Source organism: Drosophila elegans, unplaced genomic scaffold (assembly GCF_018152505.1).
Source record: "Drosophila elegans isolate 14027-0461.03 unplaced genomic scaffold, ASM1815250v1 contig_476, whole genome shotgun sequence".
In the NCBI taxonomy this organism is placed as follows: Eukaryota; Metazoa; Arthropoda; class Insecta; order Diptera; family Drosophilidae; genus Drosophila; species Drosophila elegans.
In genome coordinates, this window is record NW_024545863.1 from 9,500,314 (window position 1) to 9,525,829 (window position 25,516).

Below are 25,516 nucleotides of genomic sequence, written 5' to 3' on the forward strand. Positions count from 1 at the left end.
TTGTGTTGTCGTTCGACGCGTATTTAATGCCAGAATACAACCATGCCATAAAAATAAAACTTTCTAATTTACCGACTCCAACAGCTCCAGTAAAAGACAAAATTTCTTTTACACTTTCACCCCCATTTCTCCGAAACCAAATGACTTTGCAAAAACTCTTAGTAACGACAATCTCTTGTAAAAGTGAGACCTTTTGATTGCTATATCATGATCGGACTATTCTTAGCTGACTTCGAATATTGCGGCTATATATAGTATTCTCCTTGCGCACGCTTACTGGTGCTTATCGTCACTACGTGTACTGCCGTTCATAGTGATACAGTTCAATAAAAATTACTCGTTGAGCTTACAAATTTTTATATAATAATAATTAAATCAAGCACAATTTAAAAACTATCACCTAACATTGGGACAATGTTGTTTAAAACATAAATGTTAATTGTATATTTTTATTATCCAACTTTAAAATTTAAAGTCGTGAAGTAGTGTGTTAAATACGCGCCAGAAGTCAGCTGAAATCCAGCGATTTCCAACACTGATTGTAGTCCACCTGCGGCTGATTGAACAGCTGATCCAGTCTTCTTCTTCCCGCTGTGCCCAACCAAATTGAAAGAATGGCTCTGCGTGTTTTTGGCTTAAATATAGTGAAAACTAACAGGACGCTGCTGCAAAATGCATGCAAATCAACTGCGCCGCCCACAGGCTACATGGTTAGTGCAAATGCGACGGCTACAAACCGTATATATATGGTCAGATTCAGTGTTTGCCCAACTAAGACCGCACGTTTGCATAACCTTTCAGGCGGTGGCTCCGTTTGCCACCGAAGTGACCATCCAGGCTGCTCCTGCGGCCGTCCAGAAGCAAAAGGTCAGCAAGGCTATGCGGGCGTACCTGAAGCGAGCGAACGAACACGACGAGTTCATGAAGACCCAGCATCTGGAGTTCCAGATCGGAAAGCGGCACCTGGCCAACATGATGGGCGCCGATGCGGAGACTTTTACCCAGCAAGATATAGACGTGAGTGATTTGACAGTGATGCTACGCATTCACTAAATCGTACATTTTTTTTACGACCTGCAGGAGGCGATATCGTATCTGTTTCCCTCCGGGCTGTACGATCAAAAAGCCCGGCCGGCCATGAAATCACCGGATGTTGTCTTTCCCGCTCGCAAGGCCGCGGAGTTCGATGAGACGGGCAGGCCATACCACAGCATGTTCTACACCGGCAAGCCAAACTTCTTCCAGCTGCTTCATGTGAGTCTGTTTAAAAGACAAATCCCTAGCAAGTAAATAAATGACTAGCAGAAGTCATCTTTAGGTATCTTGCCTATTTAATTAAAATCATTTGGAATTTTTGGTTAGATAAGAGTGTACAGAGAAGGATACATAAAAACTCGCACACATTTTGATGTTTATTTGAATGTTTTGGACATTTTCAGAAAGTCGAACGGCCATTCAACTAATATTAACAACTTCAGAAACCGCTTAAACCAGTCAGAAGTTTAACGTATGTGTATACTTAGTAAAGATCTTATTTTAAAAGCTATCTGGTCAAATCTTTTCCAAAGCCTCCTATCTACTGGAACTTGTAATTACTGGTTGGTTTAAAAAGTTTGGAACAAATTATAACTTTGTTTTTCTAGCACATACGTATGTTCTCCAAGTAATAGTGATTTGTACGATTTAATAAATAATTGTATAAACATTAGACCACAATATCATTGCGCGTTGAAAAAAAAAACAAAAAAGTTTTAACATTATTTATTAAAATTTACGAGAACGGAAGTTTAATCGGTAATCCGATGTTTAATACTCTTGCCGTCAGAGACGAAACCAAAATAACATACAAATTATATAAGAAAAAAGAACAAGAATTCGCATAATATTTTAAAATCTAGCTAATTTCACCAAATTTACAATTTCTAAAGTTTCAAGACAAAAATTGGACTAGAACCGTACGGTCAGTACTAAAGATATATGATTTTGATAAAAATTCAAAGGTTTTAAAATGTACATAGCCATTGTTAGGTAAAAAACTAGAGACTTATACTAAAATTTAAAAAGATGTTGACCTGAATGTTCCTACAAAAGTATAGACCTCCGATCTGTTCTGCTTCCAAACTTGTTCTGCGTACACAAAAAAACTGTCGCAAACGGTATAGAAACATCTCGATGACTTATGATAATCAATATCCCAGCGACTATTAACCCTCTTGCAAAGTAATAAAAATCTAAATATCGGTTTTGTCGAAGTCTTAATTGTTTTTATAAAAACCCTTAATATGTTTTTAACTGTTCAAGTGTTTAATTTAAAGTAAGAGAACCCCATAGCATCCATAAATACATGGATACATCCATGTAGACATTTGTTAGCGATTGACCCTTTATGTCTTCATAATGAGGTGACTAGCCGTGGAGTCTTGGGTTCGAATAAATACTAACACACAACCTGAACCGGATCTTCGAAGCTAGAGTTCGGGTTTCATTAGTTGGACACTGTTTTTACTTTACATTCATTTGCTTATTTTTCCAGAACATTGTGGAGGAAACCAACAAGTTGGCGGATCTGGAAGAGCGCTTACTTCGTCGCGGCAACAAGCCCGATGAAAACCAAAAACTGTAAGCAATTTATTTGTGATATATTGACAAGATAGTTTTTTTTAATTTGGATATATTGTTAGCGAGATGGCTGGCTTTCAGCTTCTGCCCAAGGATCAGTTGGAAATTTTGCTGGTAGAAAGTATTGCCGATATTGAATACTCCAACTTCACCAAGTCCATGGAACGTCTAATCGCATCACCGTATGCATACAAGAGCAAAGCATTTATCGAACGTTTTCTGAAACCGCTGATGGATCAGTCCAAGCAGCTGGAAGTGCCCAAACCAAAGATCGATGAGCAGGGACGTCAATACATTACAACCTACGAGTGCCTGCGCAAAACTGCTAGAGCCGACGTCACAGTTCGGTTGCCAGGTACAGGGAAGATCAGCATTAATGGAAAAGATATTTCATATTTTGAGGACGAAAACTGCAAGGAGCAGGTAAGTGAATCATTAATTTTTGAATTTCAATCGGCTTTGGCTAAAATGTGCACAGTTACCAGTTTTAGGAAAGGTTTTGTTGTCCAGTTTACTTAAAAATATATTTTTCGAGTGCATTTAAATTTCATAATATAGATAAATGAATTGCATTATTATGCTTTTGTACCCTTGCAAAAATATTATAATTTTGGTTAGGAACTCGTAGTGCAGAGGAGACATTTTCAACCCTTTAACCCTGTTTTCTTTATCAGCATGACTAAAAGAGTTGATATAACCATGTCCGCCTGTCCGTTTTTGTCTATACCGTTTGCCAGCCCAGTAACTCGTAAAATAAAAGGGCAAAATGTTTTCGTTTAAGCAAGTGTTTTCGACACTAAAAAGAATATATGTACTTGATCAGGAGCAATAGACGACTCCGTCCGTATAAGCGTCGAGTTCTCGAACACTATAAAAGTCAGAGATTTGGGATTTTAAATGCAGGTTCTAGTTATGAAAAATATGGCCACGTTATGTTTCTCTGAGACAAAGTAGAGCTCAGTTTTAAAACTGTATATGTTTATTCGGCAATATCCATCAAATCATTTTTCAAATCGGACCATTTTAGAATGTTTTAAAAAAGTGTAAATTTTCCGCTAATTGTTGTCATTTAAAATCCAATTATTTTCAGTGGGAAAATTGAATGTAAAATTCGTTTGCGGAGTGGTTTCTTATAGTCGGGGAACTCGACTCCCTGTTCGCCAGTCTGTGTCCTATAGCTGTCATAGACACAATCGGTCAATACTTATTTTTGAATACATTTTTTTATTTCTCGCTGTTTTTGTCTTATCAAATGATTATGTTCCATTTTCGAACTATTATCGTTTTATTTATCACATTCGAAAAGCTGTCATATATTTGTCATCCTTTTGTTTTTCGCGAAATGCGATCGATTTATATCACTCCGGATCTAATCCATGAATTGACTTTATCTTTAAGCTTTTAAATATGTACTTTTAGCGTACACTGCTATCATCAATTTTCGGTAGACTGGAAGGGTATTAAGTTAAGTTATTTAGCTTTTGTTTTTGTTTTTTTGTTATTGGTTATGCTCTATTACACAATAATCTTAATTTCAAACATTCTGTTTGTCGAGACATAAAAACTGGATGGTCCATAAACGAGTTAAAATTGTATTCAACAAAATACGAATAACAAAAACTAAGAATACCCAGGTTGGTCCCCATATTTTAATAACAGAAGCACTCCCAATTCATAGCAATAAATTTTGCATAGATTTTATTAAGAATAGAAATTTGTATTTAATTACTATATAAACGATTCTCTGACGACAACGCCAAAACAACAAAGACACAGCCTGAAACCAGCCACAAATCAATCCTGCCAACTGCTCGCCTCTAATTTAACTAACTGCTATTTATAATATTTGTATCGATAATAGCGTTGTATGGTGCGGTATATGGCTATATATGTATGTATAGGGCGCCTGGCGCATCGATATCAAATTTGATTTAACTACTACTCGTTGCTACGATAATATCAACAGTGTTCTGGATTGGTTTGGAATCGAATCGATCCAACTTATGCCTAGCTCTGATCTAAAAATAATCCAAAAGGAGTGCCCTAAATGCACCTGCTACTTTCGCAGATTCTGCTTCTGCTGATTGGAGATCACAATCAGCAGCTTGTCGATCACTTTGCTCGCCTGCTGTTGCTGCGAGATGAGCGCCTGCTTCAGCTCCTGGATCTCCTGGGTGAGGACCTCAATGCGATCAGCATTATCATCAATCTTGGTGGTCAGTGTGGTGAACTGCCCAGCATCCGGATCCGCATCCGGTAGAAGATATCCTGTCGCTGCACCGTTGTTGTTGTTATACTTGTTTTTGTACGACAAATAGTTTTCGGCTGAATTTTTCGAGGACACCGTATGGCCAAAATGCTTGCGCATCTTTCCCACTTCATAAGCCTTCATTAGGATTTCTCTGGGCAACCGCTTTTCGCTAGGATTTAGCGGTTTCACACACAGAACCACTCTGTAAGCTTGGGGTGACACCAAAGCTGTATAGTGGAGCAGATTCCTCAGCCAGGTGGGCAGGTATCCATTAAATAACGCCGACTCGATGTAGCTGATCAGCTTGGTCTGTCGCACTAGTTTCGATAATCCCGCTGTCTTCTTTAGTCCCTGGATGTCATGCACTGCAATGCCCACCAGCAGGTTCATCAGAATGATCGTCACAAAGAGTAGAAAGAGGACGAAGGTTATTTGAGCACTGACTTCCAGTAGGAAAGGCGGATCTTTGCCTTCGGGATCGTTGATTAGCAGCGACAAGTCCTGTTCCCCAATCATCATTACCAGCACTGTTATGAAACCCATGAACGGATTGGCAAATGACGACGACGACGGAAAGATAACGCAGAAACTGATGGTGAACCCAATCAGCATGCAGGAGTAGGCCATGAATAGCTTGGCGAATTCTCCCTGGACTCGCGTATACATGGCCACATAGACATCGAAGACCGGCAGCTGACCTATCATCAGCATCAGATTCGTCCAGCCGAGCAGCACCGCAAAGGCACCGATGTGATTTTGAAACGTGTACGTCTTGTTGGTGTATATATAGGATATAACAAACACGCTGGTGATCACGAACCACTCCATAATGTTTTCCACTTGCGTCACATAGTGCCGAAATGACGAGTAGCCCGTAATGCCATACAGCTTTCTAAATATCTCCACTATAGTGATTGCCACCAGAACCCACCATTGCATCTCCATCACGAACGGGTTGTTCCTCAGCATGTCGCCCAGGATGGATTGCTTCTGGCACAGCTCCTGCGCCGGGATAGTCGTATTATCGTTCTTGCTACCATTATAGCAGTTGTGGGCCAAGGCTGTCAGCACGTAGAGCGTGAGAAAGAGCACGAAGCTAAAGCAGAATATGAGTCTGCCTATGTAGTACTTTCGGATCTTGCCCCACTTGATGTACAAGAACGAGGAGCAGAGCGGGTGCTCCAGGATCTCCTTCTGACCCTCGTCGACAAACGTGTTCAGGTAGCTGATCTCGCGTGGATGACAGTGCTGCAGCAGTTGACGGAAGTCCAGCTCGAGCTCCACCTCACGGTTTACGGGGTCCTTAAATGGATAAAGAATTGTCATAAGGGCAAAGTGAAGAAGCTCTATGATAACTCACCTGCGAGTGATGCAACGTGATGGCTGCGTCCAACTTTTGTCTGATCATGGCCACTGACGCCGGAGTCTTCCTGGTGATCACGTTCAGCGCAGAAGTGCCCTTCTTCGATTTGGTGGTCACATCCGCTCCGTGGAATATCAGCATCTCGACGCACTGCACCAGGCCATCCAATGCCGCCAGGTGGAGGGCCGTAAACCCATAGATGTCCTTGTGGTTGACATTGGCACCCCACTGGATAAGTGTCTCCATGATGTCGTAGGCATTCTCGGATTTTCCCACCGCCGCGTGGAGTGGAGTGCGATGATCAAAGTCCTCGGCGTTGGCGTCGGCGTTGCCGTTCTTTAAAAGAGACTCCACGCAATCCAAACTAGAGGTTCTAGCTGCCAAGTGAAGGGGAGTAAAACCTCGATGGTTCTTTAGCTTGGCATCCGCACCTTTGGCTAGGAGTAGATCCACACACTCCACGTTGCCCTCATCGGCCGCCAGATGCAAAGCTGTGGACTCTTTTTCACGGATGCAGATACGCACATTGGCATCTGCATTGGGAGCATTTAACAAGGCCTCCAGGCATTGGAGATTGCCCAGATCAGCAGCCAGGTGAATGGCATTGGTGCCATTTGGTTTGAGCGAGTTGACATCGGCGCCTTCGCCAATGAAGATCTGCAGGCACTCCAGTGCATTGGATCGTACGGCGCAGTGCAGCAGGCTCTCCTCGCAATTTGGTTTGTTTGTATCCTTGGATATGTCTGCTCCATTGTTGATCAGTAGCTTGGCCGCCTCCGCTGCATTCCCAAAGGCTGCACAATGCAGCGGCGTGTAGCACTTGGACTGGAGATTGACATTCAAGCCCTTGGCCACCAGCAGACCCAAGGTGGCCAAGCAGCCACTGAAGGCACTCAGATGCAAGGCTGATATGCCATTCTGATCGCAGAAATGGAGGTCAGCTCCTGCCTCCAGCAGACTCTCGATCAGATCCCAGCGCTTGAGGTACGCGGCCCACAGGTAGCTGAGATTCTTCTCCAGCTTCGAGGCCGACTCAAAGTGCTTCCGTATGCCCTCGGCCACCACATTGCTCTGCTCGATGTCCTCGAAGAGCTTGACGCGTCCAGCGCCACTCTTCATCTGGTCGATCAGGCTGATCCGCAGCGTATCGTTGCATATCTGGACGCTTAGTTCGCTGGTCGGTTCCTCGAAGCTATCGTACATGCTCGGCGCACTCTCCGCCGGCGGCGACGGTCCACACTCCATGTATTCGAATTCTCCAGCGGTCGGATACTGGGCTTCGATCATGGCGTCAGTGTTGTTCCGCCATCGCACCATCAAGTTGGGTGGAATCGATTTGAAACTGTCGGAGACGGAGAATTAGAGGATTACAATTTTTGTACAGATGAATTTGTTCAGATTCTCATGGCAAGAATATAAAAGTGCATATTTTATTATGTTAACGACGTGCAATAGTACGCTGCTGAGATTACTCTGATGACTTATGTATATTCATTCAATTATAAGAGAAGGGTTTTGTTCCTTAAGTTAAGTGACTCTGCTTAATTTACATGTATCTTACTTAATTGTATTTTTGTTTGTGTATGCCGTTTGGTAATTTTACATCTTTGACTATGAGTTTTGACAGTTACTATCTCAAAAAATACATGACCGTGTAAATTGGGTCGACTTCACATAGACTATTTCTCAATTTTATTTAAAATCATTAGTTACTCAAATATCCAAACGTGAGGTAAGTCAGAAAAAACAGAAAATAACTTATTGGTTTTACTTTAATGAGTATTTTTAGAATCTGAAGTTATAACGGCGTTTTCGTGTTTCTGTGTTGCACTGTGTAAATAAATTACAAAAATGTTGCTTTAAGCTGTCAATCGAAGTATATTGGATTAGTGTAAGTTATTTGTTGATAATATTATCAGAAAAAGTATTTCATCAAAATCGATGGAATCGACTTAAATAAGTAACTTAAATAATAAATGGAATGGTCTGAAACTTTCTTACTAAGGACGAAAGTATCTGAGGTTTTACGTGGGTGTGTGACATAACGCCCAGTGTCAATAATTTACAAGTATTAATTATTTTACCAATAAAGTATGAACATGTAGATTATTGAATTAAAAAATTTATTTGGCTTAAGTCGCAGGCAAAATTCTTATTTCTAAAAAAAGCGCAATGAATGCGTTTCATTTTTAAGATTCCCTCTCAGCTTTTCCTTTAAGTTCTCTTTATGCACGGTTATGGAGTTATGACACTACATTGTTGGCCTTATTCATTGACAGAGACAACTAGACGGATATTGCTTGACATTTTTTTGGTATTCAGGTCACACTTGATATTAAACGTTAAATTCAAACTTTATCGTTAAAATGTTTTTATCCTGCTAATTGTACCGTTTACATTTAGATTATTACATTGTCCTGCTTTAAACTGCAGTGTTTTAATTTTTAAAACACTTCTTTAAACATTCTTCAAATATTAGTCTTTTGTCACGCTGCCTAGGCTTAAAAATGTTAGGATTTATAGTTTTTCTTGGTTCTCTACGCTATTTTTAATGCAAAACGATTTTAAAAAGCTATTAAAACGCATTAAATTAGCCTTGTTATTTAATTCTGTTTTGTCGGCAACTCAAATGTATGAAAGAATTTGTACTTTTTAGATACAATTTTGCTCAATTGGTGTTTCAGCCCTCTTGGTGTGTACGGTACGGTAAAACGGTAGTTTTATTTTTGTTATCGGTTCTGCCAATTCTGTAAATTTTTTTAGGTAATTGCTTATTGGACCGTCTTCCTCGCGCATTTGTAAAATCGTATAGTCTGAGAATAACATGAATTACTTTTTTTAATACGAATTTGATACTTATTCGCTTCAGGCGTTACATTATCTTAGGGCCCACAAAAAGTGACATAAAGCCCTAAGACATTTTCGGGCGTTATGACACTGGGCGTTATTATGTAAACTAAATTTTAAAAAAAAACTCTTCCACTTATTAAGCAAATATTTTTATTATCATAACTGCGATAAATTTCTAACTTGGCTTTCCATTATAAGAACAAATTCAATGCGTTGAGGGAATACCGTGGTATATGATATTTAAAATTAGAAGATACAAGAAAAACAGCACTTCAAGATATGTTACTACTCCTAATTGCGTGTTAAGTTTCAATAAGAACTTAAAACATAAGTTCGATGCTTTGAACCACCATTTAGCCCGTAATTAAAAGCGTTGACTAAGTTGGCTAAACCTCAAAAACAAAGCCATTAAATCGACTCGCACTTCTCTTTGGGTCCACTCTTATCTTGCTCATTAAAACTTTTTATACACAGAGAATATTTAGACGTAAAGAAATTGAAAAATTTAATTCTCAAATTGAGGATATGCTTATTGAGAAAACAATTTTCTCATAAGAAAAAAATGTATTTAAATCCCGTGGTGTAGTGGTCTGATATGTCCGGATCAGGAAGCCAAGTTCACTTCGAGTTATGGGAATTGTTTTGTTTTTTCTTTGGTTTGTTTTTATTTTTATTTTATTAATCCTTATCTATCTGTTTAACATTAAAAGTAATTATCGCAAATATTTTTTTTTAATTCGAATTCGACTTTTCAAAGAACAAAGTTGAGGGCTAACAATCGTTTTCAAATTAAATTTCTTTACATATGTAAAACAAAAAATTAAAATCGAACAAAATTACATTACATTTTTGGGCGATTCTCATCTTGAGAGCAAAATGCTTGAAACAAATCACTTATATAATCAATTTAAGTTTTTTCATTCTTGAACATTTTTACTGAGTAATTTGAACACATTCTGAACATTTTTGGTCTTTGATTTTCAAGTACAAATATTCTCAGATTGATTAAAATATACTTGATAAATGTTCTCTGTGTAGATTTGTAAACATACATTTTCCGTTGCTTAAATGGCACTGAACAACAGAGTTCGAGATCTGTTGACTTTTTGAGCATGCATAATTTTAAATAATTTTGTGTTTTTTTTTTATTTGCGTTGGGAGTTATGCAAAGCTGGCGGTTTGCCTAAAGCGGTTTTAGTTATTTCACTGTTCAGTATTCACTGTTGTCGTACGTTGATGGGTTTAAAGACTGCTCCGGTAGAATTTGTTTTATTTTCTTAGTCGCCGACCTAGGTCTGCTCAGCATAGTTGCTTAGTGCATAATTTCAGACCTCGTCCATGGTCAGAAGCTGTTGCACTTGTTGAATAACTAAAGCACTACAACTACCTTTGTTTGGCACTTAAGCCGGGAATCTGGGGATCCGACTTGGACTGAATACCTACACCGTTTGCAGCCATATCCACGGATGATGCCAATTCGCCAATGAGCTGTTCTCAATTTCTAATTTCATTTCCGAAATACATGGGAGAGCCCGGTGCGACAGTCGACCGATTCACGAATACGGACTACCGACTACGGATTGGATTGGATCGGATTGGATGGGTTCGGAACGGGACTAGTATCCCACAATGGAGGGCTTTTGTTCGGGCTTAGACAATTGTGTCTAACGGGCGGAAAATGCTAAAATGTTGTGTGAAAAAACGCGATTTTTTCACTTCCGTTTTGTTGTTGTTGCTTGTCGACTTTTTGTACGTTGTGTTAGTGGTTGCTGGCATTGTTTCACTTCGAGCGCGTTCCAGCCTTATTTTGCGACTGTGTTTCGTAGGTTTTTACTGTTTTAGCCAGTAACGAACGCGACCGCCTGCATTGTTGTTCCCAACCCGACTGAGCTCGGTGAAAAGCCGTAAGCTTTGGTTAAGTCGTCGATCGAGATTGAAAGAGAGGTAGATGTAGACAGTAAGGGTCAAAATAATAGCTATGAACATGGAAAACTAAAACTAAATTGCTGAGAATATGACTTGTGTTAAAAGATGATATAATGTACAAGAAAATTATTTATCATTTTTATAATTGACTTACAAGTACTTACAATAGGGAAGCAAAAAAGCGATAGCTTTTAAAATGTGACTTTAAGGAAGTGTATCTTTGGACTAAAACTCCGATAACTGCGATTTAAAGCAGTTACCAGCAACTTTTGTTCAAAACCTTTTTTCCAAAAACTCAAAAGGTACATAATTTCAAAATTATAATAAAAGTTTGTCCACAAGTTAAGAATACTACCTACGGCGTACTTGTTTTTAATGTTTTGTGAAAAAAGTTTTCTTTCAACCAAAAACAAATAACATTCCAAAAAATTCCAAAATCAAATGATTACGTAATCTTTGTCGAAAATAACACCATTTCGAAAGTAATAAAATAATTGTTTAAAATATTAAACAGTTGAGCAATTTTAACGCCAATGCTCAAATTCGGAGTGCTTTAAGAATTAGCCAATTTAAGTACCAAATTTTCTACCGCTGTTGTAAATATAAAGTGTTTGGAGAGCGAAAAACTATAAAGAGAGTGAGAAATCTCCAAAAAGTCTGCGATTTCGGAGCGGGTGGGAGTGATAATTTTATTTTGGAATATTTTCGCACTTTGTATTGGTAGACGACTTAAATTGGTAATGCTCTTCAGAAGAAGAGATATTCAAACATGTTAGAATAGAAGGCATGAACTTGTGGTGAAGAATGCGATGACCTCAAATGCAAATTAAAATCCTTACAAACCTTAACCTTTAAATTAAATAAATCAGGAATGGTATATTGAATGTTTTTCGCAGCTTGATTACTTATGAACGTAAATGCTGTCCTTACAGTAAAGGTAATAAAAAAGTTATTAGTTAATTTAATTTTCCCCTTGTACATTTATGAAAGATAGTATTACAAAACTGTTATTTTAAATTGGTGTTTTATTTGAAGAAGTTGTGGTGGGAAATCTTTAGTAACTTATTTGGATATGAGCTTCTTAAAAATTACAATTTTTGTCTTTGTTTAAATAAGTGAATCATTTTTGGCTCCTGTTTGTGGGACTGCTAACCCTTTCCACAGTAGATGCGAAAATTATATTAATATGAAATCGTATATAATGTTTTTTTTTCCAACATGATAATTTATTTAATGGCATTTCATTTGTGACATAAATCAAGGAATGCTTCCGCGTCTTTGCCTTTTGGGTTCGGCAATCACACCTATATATGTTTTGTATACATTTTATTGAAGCCAGATATTTCTGCAACTGCAACAGGTAACCGAAAACTGGCAACTCCAACTGGCACTTACCGGTTATTTGCATTATTCTCCGTGAGCGGCTGTTCCACTTCGGTCTTGGTAACGACGCTGATCGAACGTGTCATGCGGCGGGGTTTTGTGCTGCCCTCCTTGTAGCCGAGATTCTCCATGGTGACGGCCAAAAGTTGCTGCTGCTATCGTCGCTGGTGTCAACGCTGCTGATTTCGTGGTTGTTGCAATTAAAACGCGCAAATATGCGCGAAAACTCGGGGCAAGTGCAACCTGGGTTTCTGTCACCGCCTGCAATTGTCAATAAACATGCGAAAAAGTTACTTTCCAATATCGGACGCCAGCGGAGCGCCAATTTATAGACCAATTTCGATAGTCTGCAACGATAGTTTGGTGAAAAGTTTATGTACAGAGGTTTGCAAGTGGTATCTATCTAAGCAATCCCGCTGTGCGTTTCCAAACTGATTGCAGCTCCTTTAGTTATGCACACCCAAGCCCAAATATTTGCACAAATATTAATTTTCGCGTCACTTATTCTTGAGATTAATCCTCCAACTGGATGGGCTACTTTTCCTAACTGGCTGGACTCCAGCTAAGATGGCTCTGCGTGCGTTGGATGCGACACTCGTGGCCGCAGTTATCTAAGCGCCTTCCGTTTGACGCAGCGATAAGCTCACATCATCACAATCTTCACCATTATCGCCAGACTACTTGGGGATTTATATTAAAGTGCTACTGGCTCTGCTTTCTTCTCTTTTCTGGGTGGCTAAGGCTAAACCGTATTGTTCATATGGACAGACCACCCCCTTTAGACACGCCCATGCTTTCTTTGCTTATTTTTTCATGATTTTGTTTGTTCATATTATTTACAATTTATGTCAACGTCAGAAGTGGAAGTACTCATTTATTCAGTGTGTAAGCTGATTTCTACGGTCCAGGAGCGGTTTAGTTCAGAAGTGAATAAAAAATGCTTTAAGGGCTATATACATTTTAATTTTAATAATTTGACAAATTGGTTTTGTTCATTCGTATATGCAGCAAAGCGTCCTTCTAAATTTGTTTTCTTCACTTTTTACGATTAATAAACCCTCATTGTTTTTATATTTTTTCTTATTTTTAATTTAATCTTATTGTTGTACCGACATTCTTGCCTAATCTTCTCATTTTGTTTATTTTAGCCAATCAACTTATTAATTGTCTCCACTTATTTTGACCAAACCAATGTAGGAACTTTTGGCTTGGAAACAAAATAAAAGTCTGCTCGAGTTATGTGTTCATTTTTTTATTTTCCAGCTTTTCTAACTGCTGATGTAATTTCAGGTTCACGACTGCCGGAATTTAGAGCAACACATTAGATTAAATAAGCTAGCGAAGCGTTAAGCTTGTTTAGGTTCCATTTGTTGCATTTCTTTTGGCATCACATTACTGTAAACAATTCTCAAGTGATTCTGGGAATCTTTCAAACTTGTTTGCAAAATATAAACAAAACCAAATGACAAATGAAAAATAAGAGTTTCTGTTTATCCACAGACAACACATGAGAAACTTTCTTTGATTGGGCAAAACAAAAATTTGCTGACTGACTGATTAAGCATATGTGGCTATAAACAACGTAACGTCATTAAACTTCGGCCAAAATTGAGCTGGCTAAATTATGCGAGCAAATTAATCAAATTCTGTGCGTAGTTGTAAAACCAGTTTTTAGATTCAATAGAGGTTATCTATGTAAACAAATTTTTTTGTTGGAACCGACTGGTTAGTTTTAGTGAAAAGAAACACGAGAAATAAAGAAATATTTACAAATCGCGAAGAGTTTTAAAAAAAGAATTTTGTAAAACCAAAACCAATTAGTTGATTTTCTCTTTGTGTTTGGACTTTGGTCGGAGTTTAATGTCTGGAGTTTGCGTGTTCCAAGAGTCGCTAACACACTAAACAAATATTTATTTAAAAACGCCCCCGTCTGATAACAAATTTGCTGCCACTTTTGTTGCGACGTATGAATTGCTGGAAATCGCCCAATCAATTAATACGTTTTTTTATTATTTTTGCAGTTGCAAAAAAGGGTTAGACTTTAAATAGAGCGTTGGGTGGAAGGCGATCAGCTTTTGTTGATTTCGGAGGCCCGGAAGTGCCATTTGCCGTTCGCCGTTCGCCGTTCGCCGTTTTTGCGTTATGACAGACCGCCGCCGGCCATTTTGGAAAACTGCGCCGCCATCGAGCGGTGGAAATGGCGATTCTCGAACGATCTTCGCGGATGTTCGTTAACTTTCTCGGGTATTGCTTTTCGTCGCTCGTTGATTCAATTATAATTGAAATCAATTTGACATTTTTTCTTCGCTTTACTCGCGCTTTTGTGGGGGACTTAAGGGGGGGGTTATTATGTGAGCCAACGCATTGGTCTGAGTTAAGTTTTATTTTTGCGTTGGTTTTATAATGCCCTTGAACCTGAAGCGCATGCCCATTATCCACACTACGCCGTACAGTCACTCAGTACTAGACCCGATTTATATATATATATATATATTTGTGCGCCTATGCAGTTGCAATTGAATCTGAGCAGTGGTGCACGAATTAAAGGATGATGCAGTCGACAAAAGCTGCGCACAGAGTGTAAACAAATCTCAATTGCTACTCACACTGTTGTTATATAGATCGTTTATTGTTCATTTTAATGAATTTTTAATGGAAATTTGCTGGACTTTACTGACATCATATAGAATTCTACTAAAAAATAAGGACTTGGACGGCTAATGCAAAATTGAAAAGTTATGCACAGTGTTGGGAAATAAGTTAAAAAAAAATAACCTAATAATATTCATTTCAAAATAGTTTAATATGTCCTTGTGTATTTGGCTTACAATATTTATATTGCATTTTTACAACTAAATTTAATTTTTGAACCAACATTCTTCTAAATTTAATTTTTTTTTTGGTTGGGTTTTCAGATAACACAATTTACATTGTTTCAATGCTTGTCTGCTTAGTTTTAGTGGCGGCGTAAAAAAAACTGTCGCGACATTTCAATCCACAAAATAATCCTTTCTGTGTTATAGATAGTTATGATAGAGATTCCTTTGAGCGATGTACAATTTTCCGACACTTAAGGCGCGCCGCGCGCTTGACGATGCTGGATCGACTGATAAAAAGAACTGCGCCGAGAAGATATGGTTTGCTATATGTGTCCAAAACTAAGCCGCGCGAACGAGCGCCAATGAAGTAGATGTACACTTAGTATATATACTATATCCCCAATATCCGACACTGTTACACTTGTACAGTTAGTCGGCCGAACGAGCTCTTCGGGGCTTTTTGTCGTGTCGTCTTCGCTCATGTGTCAAACTATAAAATTCATTTAAATCATAATAAAGTGTTGCCGCAAATTTTCTTGAACCGTCGAGATGCCGGTATGTTGTTTTTCATCGAAAACACCACCCGCAGACATCCCATCTGTGATATTAAGAGAGATTTGGGATTTGGGAAACCCTGAAGTTGGGGGAACCAGTTTTATTAGTTGCCTCGTCACTTTTCTGCAAATTTGTTGCTATTTTTATAACTGCCAATTAAGCATTTCGGACGCTCGTCTTTGGCACTCAGGCTTTTGTGTGTTGTGTACCTATGTACATTAATTTAAAAATCTTGTTCGCAAGCCTTTATTATGTTTATTATTGTTGTTACTGTTGCGTGAAGTCATCTAGCAAATTATTTAAACAAATCAAAATGTGTCTCTTTCCCTCTGTATTGTTCTTCTGTCAATTTCTCAATGATTGCCAGTTGACGATTCGGATTGCCAAAAAAGAGACGCGAGACAAAAAAAGGTAAAAAATTACTCTTCCCCATTTATTGTCGTAGTTTTATTGTTTATTGTTTTTTAATCATAACGTTTATTGGCTGTGTTCCTCCGACCATTGTTAGGCGTTACTTTTGTCAAAGCCCTCTGACTATGTTTCCCACGCAGTCGAATTCGAAAAATAGTCGAGAATTACAAATGAAAAGAAGAATGGAAGCAAACTACGGCAAGGCGGAGATTTTGTGCCTTTGCAGGTTGTACAAAAATAAAATATTTTATTAAGAGACTATGTTTTGATATCAATGCGTATACCGAAACTGTAAATTTTCCGACAATTTTTTAATTGTTTTAATGGTGGCTGTGTAATACCATTATGTGTAATTTATAAAAAGTAAACTGTTACTATATATCAAAATGTAATAGTAAAAACAAAAAAAAACACTGAAGTGTTAGTTTGCTGTCTTTTATTTTTTCGATTTTTTGTATTGGAGCTATGTAAAATATCTGTCCAACTCGGTCTCTCCGGACTTACATATAGACAAAAACTTTTCAGAAAGTTTCCTACAGATAGCTTTCAAACTGACAGTCTAGGTTGCGTAGACCGACTGTGCTAGTAGTCCTGATCATGAATGCATATACATTATAGTCGGAAATATCTCCTTTACTACGATGCAAACTTTTCACTGAAATAATAATACCCAAGGGTAAAAAATTAATTACGAATTGTTTCGATCTTTGGAACCTCTAAACATTATGACTGACGTCAAAACTGTGTGCTATATGCAAAAATATTTGATTAATGAGCTTTTTTTGCTTAAGTAATTTAATTGTGCAATTAAAATTTACATTACTTACGGAGGAATGGGGTTTCACAATTTTTGGTCTTAAATGCATGGCAAGAAATCTCAAAAATGTTTGGTCTCAATTCTTGTATGACTATTTTTACACCTGTTCTTTTGTGTACTAGTGTTCAAAACAAGGTATTTCAAGGTCAAATAAAAGCCTTTTTTTTGCGAATGTTTTCTTAAATATGGATTGAGTATTTTTATTCGGACCCTTTGTACATTATTGAGAATACTTTTGAAAATATAAGGTAAATTTTTTTATGTAAAAATATTGAAGAATAAGCTGGCAACAGAGCTGCCCCCAGAACGTCGTGAGAAAAAAACCATTGGCGGCGTTCACTATAACTCGGCTGAAAATTATCTCAAAATAAAAAACCAAGAAAAATTGTCAGATTATGATCAAATCTTCCCCCCTACGTTCTCTGATAATTTTGTTTTAAATTCCGCCATTTTGGAGGATCAGAACATCCTGAATGTAAAAACAAATTTGTATAAACGTTGGGGGGACGGTATTTTGTATCTCAAAATGGTATGGTCAAACCTATTTCAAACAGCCTATTTTTTATTAAAGAACAGGAAACTGATTTTAGAGGCCCTTACATACAAAAAATGGGATTGTTTCGATTTTAGTAATTAAAAGCTCGTGAAACATTATAAATGTCGGTTGCACTCTGTCCTCGCTCTTCGCCGCCTAAGTGAAATGATACCCAAAAACTAATTTTTTCCTTAGCAGTGCATTCATTTAAAAAAATAGTTTGTTGTTTAACCTTCTGTTTTCTTTTTTTTATATTTATATATTATATAGGTATATAATAGCTTTTAATAAATAAGTTGTATTTGTAAATATTTAATTTTGCTTAACTTACCTTGAAATTTTTTTGCTTGACCTTCTATTTCGAAATAAACAGATTTCAAGCTTCAATTTCGGTGTAAATCGTTTGGTTTTTATTCTCCAGCCCAAACATGTGGTTATCCATAAAATTTCTACACACTGCAAGATATAAAGCAGCTAGCAACTCTAAAAAGAACAGAAAGCTAAATATGGATAACAGTGCTCTATGATTTGTTAGTGTGAAGTCAAAAACTTGCCTACATATTTAGGAATTGGCTTTTATGGGCAGTTTTTAAACTTATAAGCATATAACTCAAAATTTAATTGTTTTTAAGAATATGTAGATATTGCAATAACTGCAAGGGTATGTAAACTTCGTCGTGCCGAAGTTTGCTTATTTCTGGTTGCAAATAACTTCTAAAATAACGGTTCGATTTGGAAAATTTCATTTGTTTTGACAGATTTTACCGAATATAAAATTCACCGAATAATAACTACTTTTTACCACGTGCAAGAGTGACATGACAGACTTACGCGATTCGTGGGCGTGGCCACAACAGTAGACAAACAATGCGAAGGCATTACTAGAATCTGCAGGTTAAATCTGTATTTAATAGTTTCCAAGGTCTCGACGTTCATACAGACAGACAGACGCACATGGATAGATCGACTCAGCTATCGATTCTGATCGAGAATAGGGCCGAAAACGCTTACTTCTATACAAATACAGTAACCCTTTTACTCTACGAGTAACGTGAATTACAGCCGATTTTTTTTTCAAAAATCTGTTTTTGCCTCAAAGTGCTCACAAAAGTGAACAATTTAAATTAGTAGAAAGACCCTCGGCATTACCTGAAAAAAGCGATTTCTCCTTCTCACCTATAGTCCAGCTCTGGTACTTGTGTGTTTTTTTTAAATAACTACGCATAAAAGAAAACAATGTCAAGTGCCCAGACTATTAGATAACCGTTTCTAGACTAACCTATTTCAAAATAAAGAAATTATTCAGGTTTAAGGAGGCGCCATATAATTATATATGGTAGGCTGGTCCGGCCAGTTACTGCAAAAGAAATATGGCTTTTTGCAAAGTTTCATCCAAGTAACTTTAAGACTGAGTTTGCGTAGAGATTGACGGCCGGACAGACGGATATGGCTATATCGATTCTTCTAGAGATAGTGATCAAGAAAAAATATACTTTATGGGGTCGAAAATGTCTCCCTAACTCCGTTGCTAACTTTTGAATGATATTATAATAGCTTTTGGAAGGGCAATGTAGTATCTATATTGTGTTTGTCGGTTTGTGGTATTGACTATTATATCACAGAAGTCTCTTTCTAACAAATTTCACTGAAAATAAAATCTCGGGTATGTTGGGAGGATGCGTATTGAACTTTTATTCAGATAAGCATATATTAGTATAAATAGTTTTCCTTTTATTTTTTAAAAGAACTTGAACAATTACGTGTATTTGCCTATTATCGAAGCCATTAACGGGATAGCGCGTGCTGATCATGCCCAGCGGCTCTGAATTATCCGGACTTGATGCCATGCTGTAATGCATTTATAATTGTCATCACACCTAGCCGTGGTTGGCAGAACGTATTTTTTTTTAGCTCCCACCCGATCTATAGACGAGTTCGTTAATTGCCAGGCGGACATGCAACAATTTGTTGCAGTTTAGTGGACGCGACCGACAGACATTTAATTTGGCTAACGATTCAGACATTATACTCTATACCCGCATTGTTGTACAGGAAGCGCAGCATCATTTTGTATACACAGAAAGCCGTACAATGGCCGCCCCGGGCACTCGAACTTGACATCTAACGGTGGCCACGACATTATCTCATTCTCATTCGCCAATTCGTTATCTCGATTTTTCCAGTTGCTATTCCCGCTGCAATTTAGCGAACTGCTGGGCAAAGTCGATGTGGAGGCCAATGTCGAGGGAGGCGGACCTTCCGGTCAGGCTGGAGCCATCCGCTGGGGCATCGCGATGAGTTTGCGCAGCTTTGTCGATCAAGAGATGATTGAGTCAATGCGTCTGGGTAAGTGTACAGGGGAACTTCGCAGTCGCCATCAATGGCTTATTGCCGCTAATTACAATTTATGTTTGCAGCCGGCCTACTGACACGTGACTATCGTCGCCGGGAGCGTAAGAAGTTTGGACAGGAAGGAGCTCGGCGAAAGTACACGTGGAAGAAGCGCTAAAAGAGCACGTGCATTTTCAAAACTCTTTTTGCATTCATTTCAAATTGTTTTAATAAATATCAATTATGTTAACGGATTTAAGTGTGGGTGACTTTAGCCTACATTTGGTCGAGCGGACGCAGACCCAAAAGCTGCATTCCCTGCTGGAGAGTTTTTTTGGCAGCGTGAAAGAGCAGCAGGCGCTGGGATTGTTTTTGCCGGCAGTTTTCTTGCTTCACAGGTAATCGTTTTAGCGCCCGACTGGTTGCATTGCTGGGTGTTAAATTAAGAAAAAAAATATTGTCAATAAAATACAACATTAGTGTTTAATATAATTATTTAGTTTTTCTTAAATAATAGAATTTCAAAGAAAACTATAAACATTCGCTAATAGTTAAAAATTTGAAGTGTTTTCCATATGAATTGTATGCAAAAAAATCATGTCGAACAATGCCCACTGACCCAGACTTCGAAAACGATATTGAAAACGGTGTTTAAAACGACTTTAAACGGACAAAACGTCCTGACTTTAAAAATATCAGTCTAAAGAGATTACAAAAAAACATTTGTCGCTCACTTTGTGCTTATCATAATCAATAGCGATAATTAACTAAATAATAGTTTTTAAATATTGTTAACTAAAAACTAATTTCGTCAACAAAAGCGAGCTTGGTTATTCGCTTTTAATTAAGTGTATACATTGGTGCCCAAAAAGAGAGCTTATTACTAGGAGTCGACTATAGCATATATATAAATATAAAATATTATAACTTTGCTGTTTTTTGAATTTTTTTTTTGTTCTTCGAGATATAGTATTGGGTGAATTTTTCAGAATTACGTATATAATTTCATTGAAATCGGCCTACTATAGAAATATTAAAAAAATAAATAAAAAAAATGTAACTTCTATAATATGTAATTTTTTTTTAATTATTTTGAACATAGTCATTGCTTAAAATTCCAGAATTACGCTTTTATAAAAACGCCATAGCTTCAATGTTTTTAAACATGTCCGCATATAAATTAAAATTTAGTTGTTTTAAAGAATATTTAATTTTGGCAATAGCTGCAAGGTATATACTTCGATCTGCCGAAGTTTGCTTTCTTTCTTGTTCAAACTAAATCGAGAAGTTAATACAATTGGAAAAATATGTTTATTTTTAAAAATAAGTAATCTTTACAAGGCTATTGCGCAACCCATTTTAAGTCAGCTATAAATAAAATCTTGGAGTATAAGCCAAACTCAATCGCCAAACTCGTGGTCATTCGCTAATAGTAGTAGGTTTTCGATTATTTTTTTTTGTTTTTCCCAATGTTTCTTAATTAAAGCAGGGCTGCACAGGGCTATTAAAAGACACTTGCTATTAAAAAACACTTGCTAACGAAAAAGAGAGTTTGACGGCTAATTGAAAAGCTAATAGTAAAATCAAAGTGATTCACAGATTTTTCCAGTGATAAGACTGATTTACCTAGGGTGTTATTGGGAAACGGCTAAAAAATTTACACATCTTCTATTACTGTTCAGGCCTATTATTCAAAGTCAACGTCACATCTTTATCTTAAAATATTTTACTTATAAATTAACCTCTAGGTGGTTTGTTTTCGAGATAGAGTGTGACAACGACTGTTATATAAGTTGCGCAAAACATAGCTCCTTAGTAAGTTTCGGATGCTAGAATAAGGTACATATGTATAAGCTTACAGATGACTCCTGATTTTAATAAAATTCGTTTTACCCGTTTCACAAAAAATATTCAATATTAGCTATCTTATCGCACGCAACTATTTCGAATTTTACGACAGAGGTTAGGGCACAACAAATAATTAAATAAATTACTAAACATTTTTAGAATTTCAACACCTAATAAGCATTTTTCAATAATGTTATGAATTTTTGGATTTTATTAATTTAATTCCATATTTTGTTTAAATTCAAAAAAAAATTTGAGTATTCATAGATGTATAACCACCTCTACGTACGAGTTGCATATACAAATTAAGCTTTTCTTATTGAAATAAAAGAAAGAAGTGGATGGTCACGACAATAGAAGGCAATAATTTCCTTACTTAAAATAATATAAAAAAACACGTATCCCGCCACCTATCTGAAAGGCTTTTACTTACAGAAAACCTTTAAGTGATTTTTATACCCTTGCAGAGGGTATTATAATTTCAGTCAGAAGTTTGCAACGCAGTGCAGGAGACATCTCCGACCCTATAAAGTATATATATTCTTGATCAGCATCACTAGGAGAGTCGATCCAGGCACGTCCATCTGACTGTCAGTCCGTCCGTCCGTTTCTACGCAAACTAGTCTCTCAATTTTAAAGCTATTTGCATGAAACCCTCCCAAAAGTTGTCTTTCTATAGCAGGTAGTATATACCTATGTCGGATAGGACGACTACAGCATAAAGCTCCCATAGGAACAATTGGAAAAATAAATGAAAAATATTATTATTTTCCTTCCTTTCTTGTTATATTTTAAAATGACTAGCGCTTATAAAAGTCTTTGAGTGATTATTAGTCTAAAGAAAATAATAATAATAAAAAAGCTAAACATGTTGTAGAAAACCTAAAAAAATGTTGGCCGAACTCCTCTTAAAATAGTTCTTGGTAAATTGTTAATTAATTAATTGTGGTTCCCATATTTATAATAACATTTAAATCGTAATTCTGAAATATTCAACAAATCCAAATCTAACTAAACAAAACATTAAAAACGAAACTGAGCGACGACTTTGCGTAGAAACGGACACGGACGGACAGACAGACATGGCTAGATTAACTCTCCTGGTGATGTTGATCAAGAATATATATACTTTGTATGGTAGGAAATGTCTCTTTCACTGCGTTGCAAATTTTAAGGGTATAAAAATAAATCTTTCAAGTAAAATTTATAGTCCCTAGATTTTATAGTTGAAAGTAACAACACTAATGTAAAAATATAAATTTTAAACATATTTTTCTTACCACAACCCAAAAAGGTAGTTCACTAGCACACATGCCTCCAGTTGCTCCTTTGACTGCCAAATGCTTTGATCAAAGCGTGCCAATTCGTAGAGGAGATCCAGGGCATCCGCAGGCTCGTCTGTGAAATGCAGCCAATTGGGCTTAATGTCATCCAGATGCACTTCTTGAAAGTTATCTAGCAAACTTTTCAGGCGGCAGTGTGTGTACTGAAGCTTGATCCCAGTGTCCCCGTTAACTTGCAACGCCTGCTGCCAGCTGAACTCGTGATCTCGTTGCCGACGCTGTTTGAGGACGTTGACTAGGACAGCTGAGACGCCCAAGATGTCACACACATGCTCGTCACTTAGAGATTGATTTTCCCTGGTGGCTAGAATATAATGTTCAGAGTGAGAACTAATAGTTTATGTTAGGTATTCGAGACCGACTTGCAGTGAAGTTTCGTTTCTCTCGCATTATATCACGGGCTTCATCCAACACATCCTTTAGAAAAATGGCCTTTCCCTGGCGAGTGCTCATCCCATGAATGCGTCCGAATTTTACATGCTGCAGTTGATCCAGTTTGAGGCGAGACTCCAAAGCGGCCGCTGTTTTAAAGAGGGCATTAAAATGATCCGACTGGCCATTATCTACCACATAAAGCAAACGGGAGAACTGGTACCTGGAGAGCCTCTCCAGCAGTGCAGCGATGTCCCTGGCCAGATACAAAGTGGAGCCGTCACTCTTGATCACTGGTATGCGTCTGCCATCCACCACCACAACCTCTCGACCATCCAGCTCTTGATGCAGGAGTCCAGCCTCTCGAAGCTTAGCCAGAGCATCCTGAATTTGGTTTTGCGAATACTGGGATTCCCATTCGTAGCTATCGAAATGGACGCCCAGTCGCTTGTAGACCTTAGACAGATCCTCTATGGTATACTTTCTGTACTGCTGCCATTGTTTGGCCATAGTTTCATCGGTACCCGCCTCCAAGGCGGCGAACAGAGCTCTCGCTTGCTTGGCAATATCCGGACTTTCTTCAGATGCCTTGTTGGCGGCCACATAGGATTCGTACAGCACTTCTATGGGCGATGCCTGCATTTCCTGGTCGCTTACATTCTTCAGTTGAACGCCGAGCGCCAGCAGACCAAATTGCGTGCCCCAATCTCCGAGGTAGTTTAAGCGGGTGGTGCGATAGCCCAAATGCTGGTGGAGATTGGCTAGGACGTTGCCGATGATCGTGGACCGCAAGTGGCCCACGTGGAAGGGTTTGGCTATGTTCGGGGAGCTGTACTCCACCAGTATGTGTTCCGTAGGAGAAATGGAAGGCTCTGAAGTGTTCGGTTTGGATTGAAGGAGCTGCTCCACAAAAACCTGTGGCTGCAGCTGGAACTCGATCTTGGCTGCACTGCGCCCGGCACTGGGCACTATCCGGACATTCTTAACATATGCTTCATCAAATCTATGCTCCCTGACTATTTCGAGAAGTTCCTGCTCCTGTTGCGCAACCGCAGATGGGAGAACCCATTCCAAAGTCGGCCGCCGGGCATTCTGGAGCTGCTGTTTCTTGACCGGTACCTCCAGGGCAGGGCACGCTTTCTTCAGCTGCGGCAGCTGCAAGGGAAACTCGGGTAAGTCACGAAATGCATGGTGGCGGAAAAATAGCGTTACCTGGTCACAAATTGCGCGCCGTATGCGAATCATCTAGTAGAGCCAAAAATATCGATGTAATATTTTTGGTCTTGTAAGAAATCGATATCACAAGGCGAGATTAGGTTCGGCCTATCGCTGCAAGTATCGTGGTTTTTCCAGCTCTGTAATCAAGGAAAACAAACTTATATGTGACCGTCCGTCAAAAGCCGAATAATGCCGAATAATGGAATTTTGGTAAAAATACCAAATCAATTATTTAAGATAGCACTGAACAATAGTTTGAATCTCTGAATTGCTGAAATTCGGTCAGCCGTTCCATACAGATTCAATTAGTGGAAATTTAAGCAGTTCAGCAACCCAATGGCTGCTGAAAGTTTAGTTGAATTGCTGAAAAGCCAGGGTAGTCGCTCTTTTCTACTAAGATAAATGCGGCTAAATGCTGCAAATGCAAAACCTTATGGACCATCCCTTCAACGGATGATGGAAGGTGGATGGATCTCTGTGGAAACAGGCTATTGGAACCCAATGTTAACCGTTAATTCAACTTTTTTTTTTTAAATCAATAAAAAAACTTTATTGTCAAGGCTTTCATTGAAGCTATAAGAAATTGCTGGGTACAACCAAATTTTTTTTAGAGAATTGATTGTTTCTGTTTATTTATTTCTTCAAAATTTTTCAAATGTAAGTCAATAGCTTCCTGTTCTTTCATATTATTGAATTGGTATTTCTTCATTAAATTACATTCAAATGGCCAAGTAAAATTCATCTAAATACTTCAAGAATACTGAGTCACAACCTAATTACAGCCGACTACTCGCAACAACGAGTTGTAGTGCCTTTTCCACATCTCTTTCCATCACATCTACATCTTTTGAAGGAAAGAGCCGCTATCCAACAGC

General features: G+C 38.0%; 3 protein-coding genes across 8 annotated transcripts; 1 reads left to right on the forward strand and 2 right to left on the reverse strand.

Moving 5' to 3' along the window:
• Nucleotides 1–571: 571 nt before the first annotated feature.
• On the forward strand, nt 572–20,114 carry LOC108141068 (28S ribosomal protein S9, mitochondrial). Its single transcript, XM_017264227.2, has 7 exons — nt 572–710; nt 802–1,017; nt 1,081–1,254; nt 2,534–2,619; nt 2,682–3,042; nt 19,713–19,875; nt 19,947–20,114. The coding sequence occupies exons 1-7, from the start codon at nt 615–617 to the stop codon at nt 20,036–20,038; spliced, it is 1,188 nt and encodes a 395-aa protein (XP_017119716.1). The 5' UTR covers nt 572–614; the 3' UTR covers nt 20,039–20,114.
• LOC108141065 (transient receptor potential channel pyrexia) lies at nt 4,301–15,526 on the reverse strand. 5 transcript variants are annotated; one of them, XM_017264219.2, is made up of 4 exons: nt 15,322–15,526; nt 12,405–12,653; nt 6,231–7,575; nt 4,301–6,172 (listed from the first exon to the last, which is right to left on the reverse strand). In XM_017264219.2, exons 2-4 carry the CDS (start codon nt 12,521–12,523, stop codon nt 4,676–4,678), a joined length of 2,961 nt encoding a protein of 986 aa, XP_017119708.1. In that variant the 5' UTR covers nt 12,524–12,653; nt 15,322–15,526; the 3' UTR covers nt 4,301–4,675. The 5 variants fall into 5 exon arrangements, with proteins under 5 accessions (XP_017119708.1, XP_017119710.1, XP_017119709.1 ...); XM_017264221.2 differs by lacking the exon at nt 15,322–15,526 and adding an exon at nt 14,999–15,015; XM_017264220.2 differs by lacking the exon at nt 15,322–15,526 and adding an exon at nt 12,853–13,189.
• LOC108141067 (probable arginine--tRNA ligase, mitochondrial) lies at nt 20,072–24,774 on the reverse strand. Of its 2 annotated transcripts, none has more exons than XM_017264224.2 (4): nt 24,636–24,774; nt 23,414–24,578; nt 22,989–23,355; nt 20,072–20,290 (listed from the first exon to the last, which is right to left on the reverse strand). In XM_017264224.2, exons 1-4 carry the CDS (start codon nt 24,666–24,668, stop codon nt 20,137–20,139), a joined length of 1,719 nt encoding a protein of 572 aa, XP_017119713.1. In that variant the 5' UTR covers nt 24,669–24,774; the 3' UTR covers nt 20,072–20,136. The 2 variants fall into 2 exon arrangements, with proteins under 2 accessions (XP_017119713.1, XP_017119714.1); XM_017264225.1 differs by lacking the exon at nt 20,072–20,290 and having other exon boundaries at nt 23,246–23,355; nt 23,414–23,572; nt 23,647–24,578.
• Between the last annotated feature and the right edge of the window lie 742 nt (nt 24,775–25,516).